Source organism: Rhinolophus sinicus, chromosome 4 (genome assembly GCF_057876585.1).
Source record: "Rhinolophus sinicus isolate RSI-liver-muscle chromosome 4, RSI-T2T, whole genome shotgun sequence".
Taxonomy (NCBI): Eukaryota; Metazoa; Chordata; class Mammalia; order Chiroptera; family Rhinolophidae; genus Rhinolophus; species Rhinolophus sinicus.
This window is the reverse complement of record NC_142504.1, coordinates 58489657-58507652: the sequence shown is the minus strand read 5'-3', so window position 1 is coordinate 58507652 and position 17996 is coordinate 58489657. Positions and strand designations below refer to the sequence as shown.

Below are 17996 nucleotides of genomic sequence, written 5' to 3'. Positions count from 1 at the left end.
TCTTCACGTAATATTTTAAACAAAGGTTGTAATTCACCAGTTGTCAACTGCAACTGAGGTCTAATCCAATTAATGTCTCCCAGTAGCTTTTGGAAATAATTTAATGTTTTTAAACAATCTCGCCGGATTTGTATTTTTTGAGGCACAATGGCCTGAGGCATTAAACAATATCCCAGATAAGAGTAAGGAGGCACTTGTTGAATTTTTTCTGGGGCTAGAACTAGCCCATAATTGTGGAGCTTTTTTTGTAAATGAGCAAAAGCAGCAAGCAACTTTGGTTCACAAGAGTGGGCAAGAAGTATGTCATCCATGTAGTGGATGATGTGAATATCTGAAAATGCCCTTTGGGTAGGTTTTATTGCAGCTGATACAAATTTTTGACATCATGTAGGGCTACTAGCCATTCTCTGAGGTAGCACTAGCCAATGATATCTCTTAAAAGGTTTTTGTAAATTAACAGAAGGAACACTGAAAGCAAATCTAGGGCAGTCATCAGGATTTAAAGGTATAGTATAAAAACAATCTTTCAAGTCCAAAACAATTTTATATGTGTTTTTTGGTATGGCTGTAGGACAGGGCAAGCCTGGCTGTAAGGCTCCCATTAATTTTATGGTTTTATTAACTTTTTGTAAATCTTATAATAATCTCCACTGACCAGATTTTTTTTTAATAACAAAAATGGGAGAATTCCAGGGAGAATTAGAGGAAGCAATGTGTCCCTTTTAAAGTTGCTCCTGTACTAGCAGTTTGTAAAATCTTTTGTAAGGGGGACCTTTGATCTTTTACGCCTGATAATTGTCTGATTGTCACAGGTGCTAAAACAGGGGCCTCAGGCTGTGGATCCAGCCCTGCAACTACACTTGGAGGAGAATTTAGTTGTAATCTAGGCTTTTATTTTTGTTGAGATTTTAATAAAGGCCCAGTCTGCCGAGCCTTTCAAAGATAGGGTATATTTTAAAATGCTCTGTGGACTCCCCTTGCTTGTGAGCTTCTTCACAAGCCATTTGGAGCGGCGATTTTACATCAAAGGAATCAGATCCCGGTTTAACATAACCCGGTGGAGGCTGTGTGGGCATATCCCAGACAGGAGGCTGTAATGGAGGGTCCCTCATTCCAGTCTCATCGGGGGGCGGTGCTGAAGGATCAAATGGAGGATCCCTTCCCCCCGGATTTCAGGGATCTCTACAAGAGACTTGTGAGCCTCGAGGACCGTTTTCCTCATTTTTTGAAACCTTTAGTTCTATTAATTGTCCCTGAATCTTTTTAATCTGTTCTGACAGTGTAAGAAGAGCATCAGATGTTGGTCCCTCTTCTTGGGCCATAGCCACAACAGGGGGATATTTCTCCCTATCATACGTGGCAGCCTCATCCTCTAATTTTTTCTGATCTTTAGGGCTCAAATCTTTCCATATGTCGTCTGGAAACTCTTGAGCAACCGGCTCTTTATTAACTTTAAGAACTCCCTCTAAAAACTTTGCGCCTCCTCCCTCCTCATCGCCGGCTTGTTTTACTTTCTCTAATTTACATTTTTCATTTTTAAGGTTCATACAGTCCCGGATCAAAGTCCACAGTCCAAATGTTTCAATCGGAACCTGCTGAGGCCCGTGGACAGTGTAAAAATCCTTTAATTGTTCTCCCACTTTCTGCCAGATTTCCAAGCTGACTGTTTCTTCCTCAGGAAACCACGGACAGACTTCTTTTATAAAGTCTATGAATTTATCTAACTGCTCTCGGCTTACACGACTACCGCGAGCGGCAAGCAACTTCCTAAGTCCTCTAACATACAGGTCCTTGCTGGTTGCGAGACCCATCCCTTTTCCCTGACTCGGTCCTTCTTTCACACAGAAATCACCCAGGTGCCCGTCTGGCCGTGTCCCTTGCGGGGCTAAATCTGTCTTAGCTAGAGGCGCTCCGGTATAATCCCCCGGACCGGTGGGTTGTAAAGCCCAGTCGCCGTTATGCCATATGACAGAACCGGAACCGCAGATTGGGGCCCAATCAAGCTCCGTAACACAAAGTCGTGGAGCTATCACTCACTCACACACTCATTCGACCGAGGGGACAGTGCCGTACTCACCACGCATCTACCGATAAGCTCCAATGAGCCGGACCCTTCCCACGCGGTGTTCCTCACTATTACCCCTATATTCAGGTCCCTGTTCGGGCGCCACTTGTGGCGAGCCAGCCGCCACGAGTCGAACAGTTCCTGACAAGGGGAGTGGGAATGAAAAAAGGCACTCACACATATGCTAATGCGGCCGGTCTTCAGTGGTCCTGAAGCACCAGGTTTATTTTCTCTGCTGAATTTATACCTTTTAAGTACGTGCAAGCTCACAATCACAAAAATGCATTACATCATTAACAGTTGATTTTTTAACTTTTTCACAGAAACTTACTTAATCACTGAAACTCCCCAAAACGATTGTCCCATGACAGAATCCATCAATTACCCTGATTAGCATCACTATGTCTTGAAACTGGTTGTTCCCACTTCATACCTTAGCAGTTCGTAAGCACCCTCCAGGTGCAGGCAAAGACAATGCCTCAGGAGCACAAACCGGTTATGCATTAGCAGAGCCATTAAGGCTTGCAATTAGCTTTAACCATGGCTCCCCACAAATAGTAATAAGGAGATAGGATTGTACGAACAGCACTTTGGATGAGTGCTAGTTTTATGTGCACGTGCATAAGTATTGTGTCTGTGGAAGTATGTGCTCTGGCCTTCCACGCTGTTTGTTCAGTTAAAATAGCAGGCATTGAGTAAATTTCTGAAAACCATACTTGTAGTAATATGAGCACAAAGTAATGATGAGCTAATCTGAGGTGACAGCTCAGGTTAGGAAAGACAGGAAGGGTGTGATTTTTGAAATGGGCATCTGCTGCCTAATGGTACAAGCAGTGTATCTGAAGTTTAGGAACATGTTAGCATCCTGGATTGGTCACTTACTAGCTATGGGATCTTGGGAGAATTTTTAACCTGTCAATGTCAGACCTCATTCATAACGACAGTACTCGTACCTACCTTTCATCTATGTGTAATGAACAAGTGTGGTAACAAATGTAAAAACACTTTGTAAACTGTAAAGGGTGCTGTGGAAAAGTAAGGCACAATGATCACTGTGGCTTGTAGTGACTTGTTAATATCGGGGACACTTTCTGTAACATGAAGGACAAGAAAAGGCAGTAGTGTCAAGAACAGAACGGGAAAGTCAGAAGGAGCATGTGGATTTCTAATTAGGGACGTTAGGGTTCAGGAAACTGTGATTGGCCACGCAGCAAAGGTCTGTAGTGTTTGGTAGGTGAGGCCTTGTTAATGAGATCTTAAAAATTTTCACCTGAAACAAATTTCTGTTATTGTACACCATCCATGTGCCGGCGGTTTGGCACTGAATGTAGAAGTTGAGGGGTTAAGCTGTAGCAGTAGGAGCAGAAAAACAAGTAAACAATATGTGATTCCTGTAAAGGAAATGGGAATGTTAGGTTAGAGAATAAGAGGGAGTTTATAGTTGGAATGGGAGTGGGAGTAGAATTAAGGGGGTCAGAAAAGACCCCCTTTCTGCGTGTGACAAAAGCTGGCAAGTGAAGCATGAGAAGGAGCCAGACCTGTGAAGGTCTAGGAGCAAAATCTGTTGGACAGAGACAACAGTGGGTCACATCTGCTCATCACTTACCCTGATGTCTTAGAAAGGCCAGGAAGCAGGCAGAACAGTAACTATCATCAAACCATTCTTATATCTGTTGTTTTGTGTAGAAGAGAAATAAAATGTGCATAATAAGTGCTTGGCCCATGTTAGTTGGTTAATAAATAAATGTTCTCATTTTTCCCCAAGGAAAACTTAGTATCATTTTTTGAAGAGTTGCATAACTGTGTAAAATTTTTGGCTATTATTCAAAGATGTTGTAAATTTAAAGAAGTATTTTTCTTACTTCCTTACTATTTTATTGAACCAATTTCCTATCAAAAATTTTAATTAAATAGTAACTTTTTCCAAGCCCTTGTTTACCAAAGCACAGTAGATTCTGAATTGTTCTGTTTAGATGCAGTGTGACATACACCAAGGTGTCTTATCAGGTCAACCATCTCATTTTTGCAGTAAAGCAGTTCTGACAGATGAAATATTTAAATTTTGGATCAAGCACACTTATTAAGTTTTTGTGTACATACTTACTGTCAAAGTGTCCTCCCATCCGGGAGGGGACAGCAAAGTCGATTTAGGTGTTTGAAGTTAGTTCCTCGGTGAAGTGAGCATAGACCTCGGCATAGTGTCTGAGAAAGCATTTCCTCTGGCCTTCAATGCTCACTTAGAGTCAGACAGTAGCCAGATGAAGACAAAAGGGAAGGCAGATCTAGACAGCGTTTCCAGGCTTTTCTGTTTAAATGGTTTGGTTTCCAAGACATGCTTGTCTTATTGTTCAGTCTAATTCCTTTTAACGGGGGAAACTCAGACATGTTCTTAGAAGGGATTAGAAATCATTATACAACTCACGATTGGTATAAATTTTAACAGAGTGTTCCTGAGCTACGTCCAGGGACATATGCTGATCATTCCCTGTTCACTGCTGTACTTGTTCAACAAGTAGAAGGTAAGACCTGGGTGGTGTAAAAAGTCATTCACCTGAATGTTGATGTAAAACATGCATAGTCTGACAGCCAAAGGAAATCACCTATTAAATGCCCAGTGAGGAAAAGAAAGTGAAATGGACCAAAGTTGTACAGTGCTTAGGTATCAACAGCAGATTCAAGTGGGAGTGCAACCATAGGAGCTCAGTTGTTTGCTCCATTTCAAGATATTCTGACACCTAAGGAGAGTCAGGAAATAAAGCAGAGGAAAAGAATAAAAGAGGGAATGAAGCATGACAAAGGCAGAAATTGTAGGGAGTCAATGATGGAAAATGAAGCATGTATACAGAGTGTAAGGTACTAAATACTTGTTTAGAAAAAAGAAGAACAGAATTTTTGAAATGTGGGAAGAACAGAAAGTGAGTTTTCGGTACCAAAACGTGTCCCAGCTCTTCCTCTTTTCCTCACGGTTGTGTATTGAGGTACGTGACCACGTAGAGCTCTATTTTATCCACCATCGATGAACTTAAGCCTATGGGGTCAGCTGTAAATGTATATAATTTAATGCCATACAAAACGCTGCTACTCCATAGGATAGTATCATATACAGCAAAATAAGAGCATTGGAATGAAGCAGGGAGCGGGGTCAGTTATGGGAAGCAATAACCTGACCAAAAGTCCATGAGAAAGTCCATGAGTCCGAATGCAGTTGCATATTTGGGGGAAATGATAGCCGCAGGTCTTATATCTGCATGTTTCAGAAGGGCTCAGGGGACCCCAATGTTGCTGGTCCACAGCCCAGGCTCTGTGCCAGAGGGTGCTGATTTCTCTTCAGAGAAATCTGGAAGAAGAGGCATCAGATAGTTGATGATATAAAAGGATCGAAGAACAGCATTATTTTGTGTTTCTTTGTGACCATGTTTATGACCAAAATGAAGACATAGAAGTGATAGTCGTAAGATACTAGTACTAAACAGAGAGGAAAGAAAAAGTGGTTGGGATAATCCACAGAAAGAATGAGAAAGGCTTTTGCCTTTTGGAGTTGATGAGGAAATGTGAGAGACCTCATTTGGAAGGCTTCAGTGTATTTGCCCAGAAACAGATGAGATCCTTGCTGCTCCAGAGAATCCTGGAAGCAGGAGGAAGTGCTGGAACGGGATAAACTGTAGCCACTCATTTATCTCCTCAGGATTCTCAGGCATCCAAGATACATAGGTTACACTGGTGTTTGTTATTCCAATGAGATGAGTTTGAGTAGAGCACATGGTTGTTGTTTGTTTAGGAGCTAATTCTTTGATAAGATAGCCAGTTCATAAAAGTCCTTTCAAGTCTAGCATGAGATACCAAAGGAAAGTAAGTTTGGACACAAAAGAAATTAGAGAGTTCATTCCCTAAGTTCTAAAGTTGTTGTTTTCAGTAAATGTTACACGGAATTTGAAATATAAAAGATTTTTTATGTCTAATATTTCTGTGGCTGTTAAATTAATTTTTCCTGTTAAATATCATATTTCATATTGAAGGTTCATTCTACATCATTTCTTAGAGGATTTTGATACAGCTTCTTGCATGAGCAGATCAAGAAACTTTGTGATGTTTGTAAAGTAGAGGATACAAGAAGTGTAGGCATACTAGTAGGCCACATTGGTGTGGAAAGTAATGAATATTTTTATGAATTGATATTCTATCATTGCGTATCCCAGCTGATCGATTCATAACACTTCATCTGTTGACAAATGCATTATGCATTCAACAGAACTCTCCTCACAAGTGTGTACTTCCTGAATTACAGGAGAAATTGAAGAACATGATAAATACTTGTAGCGTGATGGTATAAATGTTTCTGATGTACTGCAGTCAAGATATGCTGTTGATTCTATCCTCAGGTTTCCCGTTAATCCATTTTCAGATAAACAAATGTTATCTCTGACATGCTCACAGTCTTCTTACTTATTCCTTTGTGTGTTTTTTTTCGTTTTACAAATGTAATTGATGGATTTGATGTAAATAGTATAGATGTCATTGTTTGTATCTATATTTGAGAAAAAATATGTTTACAAGAATAAGAAAAAGACATTAAAAAAAGTGTGCTTTAATTGAGATGTTTCTATTTCTGTTTTGACACCCTAAATTTCCCAGTTTGGAATTCCTTATTTAATCGGAGTTCCCAGAAGTTAATTATCACACACAGAGATTTTTCCAGTATTCTGAAATGCTCATTTGAATGTTGCCCTTTACCTAAGTTTCTAACATGTCGACTATGTTTTATTTTTTTTTATTATTGGGGAAGGGGAACAGGACTTTATTGGGGAACAGTGTGTACTTCCAGGACTTCTTTTTTCCAAGTCAAGTTGTTGTCCTTTCAATCTTAGTTGTGGAGGGTGCCGTTCATCTTCAAGTGGTTGTTCTTTCAGTCTTAGTTGTGGAGGGTGCAGCTCAGCTCCAGGTCCAGTTGCCGTTGCTAGTTGCAGGGGGCACAGCCCACTATCCCTTGCAGGAGTTGAGGAATTGAACTGGCAACCTTGTGGTTGAGAGGATGCACTCCAACCAACCGAGCCATTCGGGAGGCAGCTCAACTCAAGGTGCTGTGTTCAATCTTAGTTGCAGGAGGCACTGCCCACCATCCTTGTGTGACTTGAGGAATCAAACTGGCAACCTTGTGGTTGAGAGCCCGCGCTCCAACCAACAACTGAGCCATCCGGGAGGCAGCTCAGCTCAAGGTGCCCTGTTCAATCTTAGTTGCAGGGGGCAGAGCCCACCATCCCTTGCAGGACTCGAGGAATTGAACTGGCAACCTTGTGGTTGAGAGCCCACTGGCCCATGTGGGAATCGAACCGGCAGCCTTCGGAGTTAGGAGCACGGAGGTCTAACCACCTGAGCCACCAGGCCGGCCCTCGACTATGTTTTAACTTCACGTCGTGTTAGTATTGTATATGGATGACGTTAAGCCAACCTGATGTTCTGATTAGCAGACTGTGTGTGTGCGCGGGCAGGCGCACTTATGGTATCTTTGATTATTTAAAGTGGTGGGAGTAATTAATCATAATGAATATTTGGTAGACACAATCTTCGAAAACTGTAGTTGTGAAACTTTTGGGCCTTAGGATCCTCTTATACTATTAAGAATTTAAAAAAACAAAAAACAGAAAGAATTGGGGCGGCCAGATGGCTCAGTTGGTTAGAGTGCGAGCTCTGAACAACAGGGTGACCGATTCAATTCCCACATGGGCCAGTGAGCTGCGCCCTCTACAACTAAATTGAAGACGCTGACTTGACTCGGAACTGATGGGTCCTGGAAAAACACACTGTTCCCCCAATATTACCCAATAAAAATTAAAAAACAAACAAACAAACAAACAAACAAAAAAACCCAGAAAGAATTATTGGGAATTCCAATGAATTTTGTGTAAATTGGGAGTATCTGTTGATACCCTGTTTCCCCAAAAATAAGGCCTAGCCAGACAATCAGCTCTACTGCATCTTTTGGAGCAAAAATCAATATAAGACCTGGTCTTATTTTATGTTTGATAAAACCTGGTTTATAATATAGTAAAATAAGACCAGGTCTTACATTAATTTTTGCTCCAAAAGACACATTAGAACTGATTGTCCAGCTAGGTCTTATTTTTGGGGAAACACGCTATTTACAATATTAGAAATTATAACAGGAAAATTTAAAATGCAAGCACACCCGTCAGGCACATTCCATTCGCCCTTAGAGAGATGACCCAGTAACCACTAGAGCTATGATGTTACCATGGCTGTGGAACACTCTATGGGACACTGATCAAGAGAATGAGAGTGAAAATGGCAAATGACATTAAGTATTCCTGAGAAGGTAGTTTTGACCTCTTCAGGCCCCTGAATTCATACATCTTGGGACTTCAGGGACTGTCGCGTGACATTGAGAACTACCTTTGGAAGCCCCATACGGGGTTCATGGATGTGACATGATGAAGCTACTCCTCATGAAGAAACAGGCTTTAAAGCTTCACCTCTACAGTCATTTCTTTTGTCTTGCCCTTGTCTTAAAAACTTAATCTGAGAGTTTTGTTTTTTATAAAAGGAAAATAATTTTGTTATATATTTCCTTTCTGTCTTGTGACACTCTGTACCCTTTGGAGGTAGCTAGTTTGGACCTAATCTGATCCTATATTTCCTTGGAAGCAGTAAGATCACCCAAGGCTGTCATTTGTCATATGAAGTTCTGTTTGTCTGAGGTTTAAAGGATGAATTCTGAAGATATTGGTGCATTTAGAAAAGACCATTTCCTTGGAATAAGTGGTCTCTTATTTGAAGTGGTACCATTCATTAAAAGTTTTTTAAACCCATGTTTTACATGCATATTTAAACTTAAAATAGATGGTTGGACATAACTTTTGATAATAACAAAGAAATTCATACCCTGAACAATCTTAACTATTAAGAAGCAAAGCTTTGACCTGAAACACATTATGTAACAGAAATTGCTGAGAGACAACATTTAATTGAACTTATCTATGTGAATGGCAGGTATAGGACACCTAAAGTAACATGTGCGATGAAGGAGTAGCGTGTTTGGGGAAAGGGAGGACATGGGACTGCTTATCTGAAGAAGGAAATTTTACACAATTGTCAAATTTGTGTTATCATTTCCATTTTACTCAATGAAAACTTATTTTCAGATTCTTCAGAATGGGACCCTACTGCTTTGAGCTTCAGTTATGACACTCGTGAAATATCCAGGGATTGGAAAGTTGATGATCAATGTCCATGTGCATCACACTCAATGACACAAAATCTGTCAGCATCCACAGAGTTTGGACACATGATCTTAGTAGATAAAGAAAAGACTCATATTGGAGGTGTGTTTCTATTAGGATATTATAGGCTCTGTGACTTGTGTGAATCACAGCTACCAGGAAACAGAGACAGCAAAGAACATGAAAAAAAAAAAAAAAAAGAAACAGAAAGAGTTTAACCCTAGACCACCTCTGTGTGGCTTCACCATAGTTTTCTGACTTTCCAAAAGTCATTTTGTGGCAAAATCTACTTTATATTCACTCCATTTATTCAACAGATATCCAAACGGAATACCTTTCAGCAAGACATTTGCATTCTTCCTGTAACTACAGTAACATATACATAAATAAGAAAGACAATGAGTTGACAGCATGATTTCCTTTAGAGTAACATTTAGCGTACACTGGGGAGTGGGCAGGGGGATTATATGTAGAACGTTGGGAGCAGATGGGAAACGTAGGAAGAGATCTAAAGATTGCCCACTGAGAGGACACGTGGTTTCTTAGCTTTAGTTTTATAGCCCTGAGTTAATTCCCAAGTATCAGTTATAACTCTATTTAGTGTAACTGAAAAAGCACCTTCTGAAACCAAATATTAAAATATTTCTTGGATTTTCTATGGCTTTATGCACTTCAGAGTGGACTTTTCTAGCCGTAATGGATTTTGTTGAGAATTTGCTGCATTGTACTTCCTTCGCAGCTGTGTCCACATAGTCGGTCCCCTCTTATCTCGGTTCTTCCTTAAAGCCCAGTGCTGAATCCTCAAAGATTAAAGGAAATTTGTCAGAATAGTAGAGGAAAACATTTCAGATATGAGGAAAGGTGTACACTGACAAAGGCATAAACAGTAACATAAATTCCGGAAACTGAACGATGTTGCAATTGAATCTTAGGGTGTTGTTCAAAGGTACTCTTAGGAAGTAGAGAACAGAGTACATCATGACTTGATATGTCTGTCTGGTATTTATTTGTTTTGTTTTGTTTCTGACTGTGTTTTCATTGAAGTTGGGTGAATGAATTTGTGAATGGATTTTGACATGTTTGTATGCCTTCAACTTTGTGACATTTGTTATTTCTCAAATGGTTTGTTGAAGTTTTAGATAATCACAAGTATTTTTTAAGTCAATGTTCAGTGAAAGATTAAGCTTAATTTAAAGTCTCAATTGATAAAATGTTATTTTGTTTCTATAGAGATTATAGTTTTTATCTAAATGTCCTAAGAAGTTCATTTTATCTAATATATAGATTTATCCACAGAACTACATTTAAGCATGAAATCAGAGAAAGAGCAAGTGAGGCTTGATGGAAGTGAAAAGAACCACCGTCATGTATGTGAAAATTTACTTTTAAATTTCTAGTATAATGTTGTTTTTAATGCCTCAATAACGTAACATGGCCCATTGAAATTAACTTTCAAGCTAGCTTTTTAAGAGTCAATAGGTCATAATTGAATATTATTTTCATCACATTTGAACTGCTTCCAAAACTTCAAATATTGTTAGAATCTATAGTTTCTTGTAAGTCAATTTTATTCCTGGAACTGAGGCAAAAAAAAAAAAAAAAAAAGTCCTGAATATTGTTTCCTTCTTTGTTGTTTTAACTTCCTTACATGATAAAGAAGGTACCATTAGTTATTGAATCACAGGATTAAACAGTTGAAATTATGAACACTGTACAAATGCTGACCACTGAGTTGGACTCGTGTGAAAAGATTCATCATTCTCAGTGGTTCAAAGTTTGGAGTTTTGTATGGCTACTCACTAAGGCCGAGGTTAGAGATGGACTTTGCCTTGGGACCTCTGTGTAATTGACTTCCGAGTCTATATTCAGGGAGAGAACGGGGTCATGAAATCAACTCAACTGCTTATTAAGTAAGATAACCACATCCTGCACGATGAGACCTTCTGTTGTTAGGGTACAAACACTCACTTTCTAGTTTTTCATTTTGGTGTAGGAAATCGGTCAATGTTACTCATTGTTTTTATCTGCTCACCTCAGTGGGTATTAGAATCAATTGGAACTGAATGCAACAGGTAACTCTATGAATGCATAACCCTTTCATAGTATATAATTTGAATAAAAATTTAGAAATTGGCTTCTCTTTCTGCTTCATGTAAATGTTTTTGGCTCCTAATAGTTTAAAGTTTGCCTCTTCTCCAGCTATTAATCTTTAAAAATGTTGTTAGGTTCATGGCAGGTACTCACTAATTAAGATATGGTGGGGTGACATATTTTAAGGGAGGAAGCCTCTGTAACATTTAACAATCATCTACTAATTCATGTTTGGGTGGATTTAACATCTAACGAATTGTTTAGTTCAAACAAGGACAGAATTAGATTGGCGGGCTCATGTTTTTCTCTTAATTTAGACTGAGGCACTTTATCTGCCACTTCCTAGTTGTAGTCCAGTAATTTGGTAGTAAGTAAACATCGATTAAGAAGTTTAACACTTAAATTTTAATTCTATTCTAATTTTTCTTTGTTCATACTCGATTCTCTAGGTGGCACTAGAGCAACATGACACTCAGAGGAGACCTTCTCCAGGGCACAATGACAGAATGTTGCAAGATGCAATTCTGACTAATGACCTTTGCAAACAAAAGGAGAAAGAAATAGATGTTAAGAAAATGAACTCTTTATACTCTGGTTTCTCTCCAAATCGTATAAATCTTTCACCTTTTACTAAAGATTTCTGTGGAAAGAAAATGAACTCTGAGGTATTTTGTTTAGTGATTTTCAAACACATGTGTATTTGTGTGTGTATATATTTAAAAACCAACACTGTATATATGGGAAATATTGAGGATTTTGAAAGCATATGTATATGTGTATGTGTTTGTGAGTCTGTGTGTATCTCTGTGTGCATGTGTGAAAGTGTGTGTGTGTGTGTGTGTGTGTGTTTTATGTGGAGTGACATTTTTGGTCCATTGCAGTAAATGATATTCTTGATTCAAATCCTTCTATGTCCAACAGACAAGTGGTGACATTCACAGTGACCTCATCCATAGTGGAGGCTTTAACACTTTTTGTAGGAATCTATGAGCTTTCTATAATCTCAAAACTATTGCTACTATCAACAGATGTTCCAGTTTTCGGCAGTGATTTCATCCCCTTGCTGTATTAATAGAGAGGTTAGTTTTCATTTCCATTGAGGCTAATGTACAGCCAGTTCAGACCATATTTTACATTCATTCTCCTCCTTTTGAGAAAAGGAACAATTTGCTCCAAGTAGTAGCCTATTTAAGTACAATGAACTTTTGAAGAAGATTGTATGCCATGATATACATACATATATCAAGTGATAATTTACTGATGAGTGTTTTATTCCTAGTGTATTTTCCCGTTTTATATTTATGGCTACTTTAAACATTATGAAGAGGAAATAAAAGTTACTGTAGCAGCAAATAATCTCATGAATTTCTAAGGCCTCTTCAATTTATATATTTACACTAGAGGAATCACTGTGGTTTGGTGTGAGAGCACTATTGTAGAGTCAGAAGTCCTGGGGGAAATCCTAAACTTACTCATCTTTTCAATTTCTCTGTTTCAGATTGTGATAACTAACGAGAAGAGCTTAGTGCAATGCCTAGATTTATCAGTTATTAGTAGATATAATTTTCATAACTGACTATGAAAATACTGGAAAATTAGAATATCTATGGAATATATCAGAAAAAAGAATTTTAGGAAATTTAATCTGTCCGAGTATATGCAGAGTTAATACTCTTACTCTGGATTTGCTATATTTTCCGAATGTAAACTCTTTTTTAAAGTGAGATTTCTTAATCATTTATGCCTTCTCATTTTGTATCTTTTCCAAATCTGAGACTCTTAAAATTCTCTTATGATTTGAAAATTCTGTTTTACACTTTCATGGATTCAGTCAGCCTCTTGTATTAAATTTTTGATGGAAGAACTGACTCTGGATGATGAACACACAATGGGATTTATAGATGATGTAATACAGAATTGTACACCTGAAATCTATGTAATTTTACTAACAATTGTCACCCCAATAAATTTAATTTTAAAAAAAAAATTTTTTTTGAACTTTGGAGAATTTATGCTTGTATAAAGTTGGAGGTTTGGGATATCCATTTATTTCAATCAGTGGGATATCCATTTATTACAACCTTTCATTATATAAACATATAGGTTTTTCTTTAATTTCAGAGGATATCACAATACATCATTTCACTGAGGGCTAGTTACAAGTCTTTTTTTCTTTTACTTAGGTTTCTGAGAGTCATGAAAAACAAAAAGATCTGTTGCATGAAATTGCCATACTAAGACTGGAAACAGATAGGGTTAAAAATGCGTATCAGGAAATGGAAAAAATGTATTTTGAGGACATTGCAATTGCAAAAGAAAAGAATGACCATCTTCAAAAGACAATAAAACTGAATGAGGAAACACTAATGAAAACAATATTTCAATGTAATGGACAGCTGAATGTTCTGACAGCTGAGAATAAAAGACTAACCTCTGAAACGCGGCGTGAAAAACAAAACAGAGAAAGACTGCAAACAGAAGTTGAATCCTACCATTCTAGACTGGCTACTGCTATCCACGGTCTTGAGCAAAGTCAGAAATCTAAAAGAGGCGTACAGCTTGCTTTCCAGAGAGCAAGAGAGGAATGGTTTGTTTTACGGGACAAAATGAATTTTGATGTGTCTAACCTAAAAGATAACAATGAGATTCTTTCTCAACAACTTTCTAAAGCTGATAGTAAATTCAGTAGTCTAGAAACTGAGTGCCATCACACAAGAGTTGCTCTTAGAGAAATGACTTTGGTTTTAGAACGTGTTCACAGAGACCTAAGCCAAACACAGTGTCACAAAAAGGAAATTGAACACATGTATCAAAGTGAACGAGAAAAAGTGAACACATACATTGGAAAGCTGGAATACCTAGAGAAGAGGTGTTCTCACCTACAAAGTGAAAATACATTGCTTCAACAGCAATGAGATGATGCTCGCAACAAAAGTCACAACGAAAAGAGTAATTAGTATCCAAGACCAGTTTCAGGATATCATAAAAATATTTCAAGCTCAAACTGAGAAACTAGATTGTATGCTGGAGGAGAGAAATAAGGTGTTACTCAATGAATGGACTCACTTAAATGAAAGACTGTATCAGCATGAAAACATTAGGGCAGAAAGAGAAGTAAGTATCCAGAAAGAAAAATAGTTTTCAAATTACCTGAAAGAAAATTCAGTGTTCAGATATTTGATGATGGTGAAATGTTGAATGTAGTTGAATATTAAAAATATATAGACTACAAAGGTATTTTCTGTAACAACGTAAAAGCATATGTTGTATCCAGCAAATAAAAATTAGATGTGTGAGGTGCTTCACTTGGAGGAAAGACATTGTGTTGCCCTTAACATTCTAAGGTAGAATTTGTTACTAGATGTAGATTGACATTAGCAGTTTAGTCGTGTACTGCTATAATAGTACTTGTAATCTTCCTGTCACCACAGTGTCATACCGTTATGAAGCAGATCAATGGAAATGCTCCTATCTCTAACATGTTTGTAGATTCAGGTTCAATTCAATGCATTACCTAGACAGTTAATTGTTGATTTCCCAGATGAACCGAATTGTAGACGCTGTCCCTCAATATACTGCACCTTTCCTTCAGTAGCTTCTTGTACATTTTAGTTGGTATAATTTGGTTGATATTCATGTCAATTTGCCTTACATATGGAAATACTTCCTTTTAAAGTAATGTACTCTTATGATCGCTCAACTCTTTAAAGGCAGTTAAATTTTCATTAAATCACAATTTGGGACAACTGTGCTGGGTTTTAGCGAAAGTATACGCGATTTAATCTTCCCACTGCTACATTTAATTTTCTTTCAATATTTTTACACATAATTTATTCATTTCTCATCACAAGGCCCAATTACTATCATTTGGAAGTAAGTTTGTCCAATTCAAAGAGAATTGTAGCTCTCTGTGGTTTATTAATTTGGCATTGGATCTCCATTTTCTGACAAGTGAGGGGAGGCAGGATTCATGTGTAACAGGCAGGGAGGTCGAGGCGAGGTTACCTGGGGCCCTGAAGACCATTGAAATGAGGTCGTTTTCTTCTAAGATATAGGAATCTCTAGGAAGGATTTGAGCAGAGGATTGCATATGTGAGGACCTCTGAAGTCAATCTCAGCCTGAGATAAAGAAGAGGGAGGGACACTTTCCAGAATGTAGATTATGCTACCACTAGTCCCACCGACATACCCATTTCCCTTTGAGACGTCAGTAGATTGTAAAACTCCTCAGGTTCATCAGGGGAGCATGGAGAGTGGGGCTGAATCCGTTGTTTAAGTAACCTAATGGTGATTAGGGATAATACCTTCTGTGTCTTTTCCCGGATTCAGTAAACAGCAGTGTGTCCATGAGAGGAAAAGAAGGTGAATTGATGCATGTGGTGATCTCTTTCAAGTTATATATTCTTTAATATGTTAGAGTTACAGCTTATTAACATAATTTAATATAATACGATTATAAAATCTGTAACAGAAACATCTTTCTAGGTGGTTGTGAGACAACTTCAATAAGAGCTAGCATATACCCTAAAAAAACAATGTCTGTCAGAGGCTTCACTGGAGGTTATATCACGTGATTGCACGAATTTAGAAGCTGAGATACAGGATCTGGAAAAGACATTAGCGCAAATGAGAAATCAAGTATGTATGAAATGTAACATTTCAACAGTTAAGCTACAGCTGATTAAATAATATAAAGTGTTTTAGGATGCTGATTTTCAAGGGCAGCTTTCTTTTGTATTTTCATTGTGATTAATTTAGTATAATTTTATGATCTTTATAATGCACTTATTCCTTAGATTTTGGCTTTCATTCTGCTATTTGTATTACCATGTATCCCTGAAAATAAGACCTAGCTAGACAATCAGCTCTAATGGGTCTTTTGGAGCAAAATTTAATATAAGACCTGGCTTCATTTTACTCTAATATAAGACTGGATCTTATATAATAATGATATGATATGATATGACATGATATGATATGATATAGTATGATAATATAATACAATACCGGATCTTATATTAATTTTTGCTCTAAAAGATGTATTAAGAGTGACGTAATCAAACGGCAGTGTGAGCTGAGCCTCTGGAAATCTCCCCTGGAATTTACAATGAATGGAACAACTATAGCTCCACACAGGACTCCCTGCACAGCAGAGGCAAGACTAAGAGGCCCACTACTGAACTCACCAGAAGGTGGCCTAAATTGTGCAAGCGGGGGAGGAGGGAAGGGAGAAGTGCAGAGACAGAGCAGCGCGGGCGCAGGACGGAGACCTAGGTCAGTGCTCCGAGCTCGCAGCATCCCGGAACTACTGTAGCTGCAAGAGAGGGAAGAACTTGGACTGCTAGGGCTCCGCTTATGGCCCACAGGGCTGAAGGCAGCATGTAACATGGCTGAACCCAAAGCTCACGGCAGAGACCTCAGAGCAAAAACAGAGGGAAGAAGGCTGAAAACGGTGGTTTAAACCTTCACTGCCACAGAGAACAGAAGCCTTAGGCAATGAGACTAGCCGCCCCCTCCTAGAGCTCACCCCGCCCACACCTCCCCAGTGCTAGAAGCGGAACAGTAGCAGTGTCAGATCAAAAGAACAGAATGTTTGCAGTTCTAAGAACTGTGGTTCAAAGACACAGATTCGCAGCCCAACTACTTCCTTCCTTTTTGGTGGGATGGAGCTGTGGAAGCAGGACTGGCTGTGGTGGTGGTCGCTGCCATTGCTCTGGGCCACCTCTCACAACCCACCATGCCCCTGTCCCCACCTAACTGGGTGAATCCCTACAGGAGTAAACAGAACTGCTGGAACACACAGGCTCTGAATCTGGTGCAGGAAGAGCTTTGGAACTTCAAAAACTCTCCACATCCCCACATGGTTGCGGCACCCTACGACCCAGGTGAACTGTTAACAGAGAAGCCAGCCTTTCAGGGAAACCTCCCATGGTGTGAGAAGGTGGAATACCACAGAGAAAACATAGTATTACAATGTGAGATGAAATAAAGGCTGTAGTCGGAGACAAAATAAAACATTCTAACAACATGTACTGGAAAACAAAAGAAAACCTCTTCCTATTAACCTGTTGCAGAACCCACTCCTATAGATGTCTAGGAAGAGACATAATAAATCATTGATTGCCATGAATAACGAAGGCAACAAGATAGCTGAGAAAGAAAGTGAAAAGTCTCCAGAAAACGAACTTAAAGATATGGAAATATGTGACTTAAATGACAGAGAATTCAAGATTGTGGTTCTGAAAAAACTCAATGGGATGCAAGAAAACACAGAAAGGCAGTTTAATGAACTCGGAAACACAAAGAACAACACGAACATTTTTCCAAAGAGATTGAAATGTTAAAAAAGAACCAAATAGAATTTCTGGAGATTAAGAACTCAATAAAAGAACTTAGGAATGAAATAACCAGCTTAGGTAGTAGAGTTGACCAGATGGAGGAAAGAATCAGTGACATTGAAGATAGAAACCTGGAAATGACACGGATGGAAGAAGAAAGAGACTTGAGACTTAAAAGAAATGAAAGAACTTTACAAAAACTTTCTGACTCCATCAGAAAGAGCAATATAAGAATAATGGGCATACCAGAAAGAGAAGAAAGACAGA

At 38.6% G+C, this 17996-nt stretch overlaps 1 protein-coding gene and 1 non-coding gene across 2 annotated transcripts in view; both read left to right on the top strand.

The window, feature by feature from the left end:
- The window catches only part of LOC109439559 (uncharacterized), a 42640-nt gene extending 27403 nt beyond the window's left edge, over window positions 1–15237 (top strand). Inside the window, exons 10-14 of the mRNA XM_088797861.1 lie at window positions 4509–4584; window positions 9223–9402; window positions 10597–10667; window positions 11841–12056; window positions 13575–15237. Of these exons, the coding sequence (XP_088653987.1) occupies window positions 4509–4584; window positions 9223–9402; window positions 10597–10667; window positions 11841–12056; window positions 13575–14306 (1275 nt within the window). The 3' untranslated portion in view covers window positions 14307–15237. The remainder of the gene's footprint in view (window positions 1–4508; window positions 4585–9222; window positions 9403–10596; window positions 10668–11840; window positions 12057–13574) is intronic.
- LOC141568766 (U5 spliceosomal RNA) lies at window positions 11978–12099 on the top strand. Its single transcript, XR_016021233.1, has one exon. It is a non-coding gene; the product is annotated as a U5 spliceosomal RNA (small nuclear RNA).
- Window positions 15238–17996: the final 2759 nt, after the last annotated feature.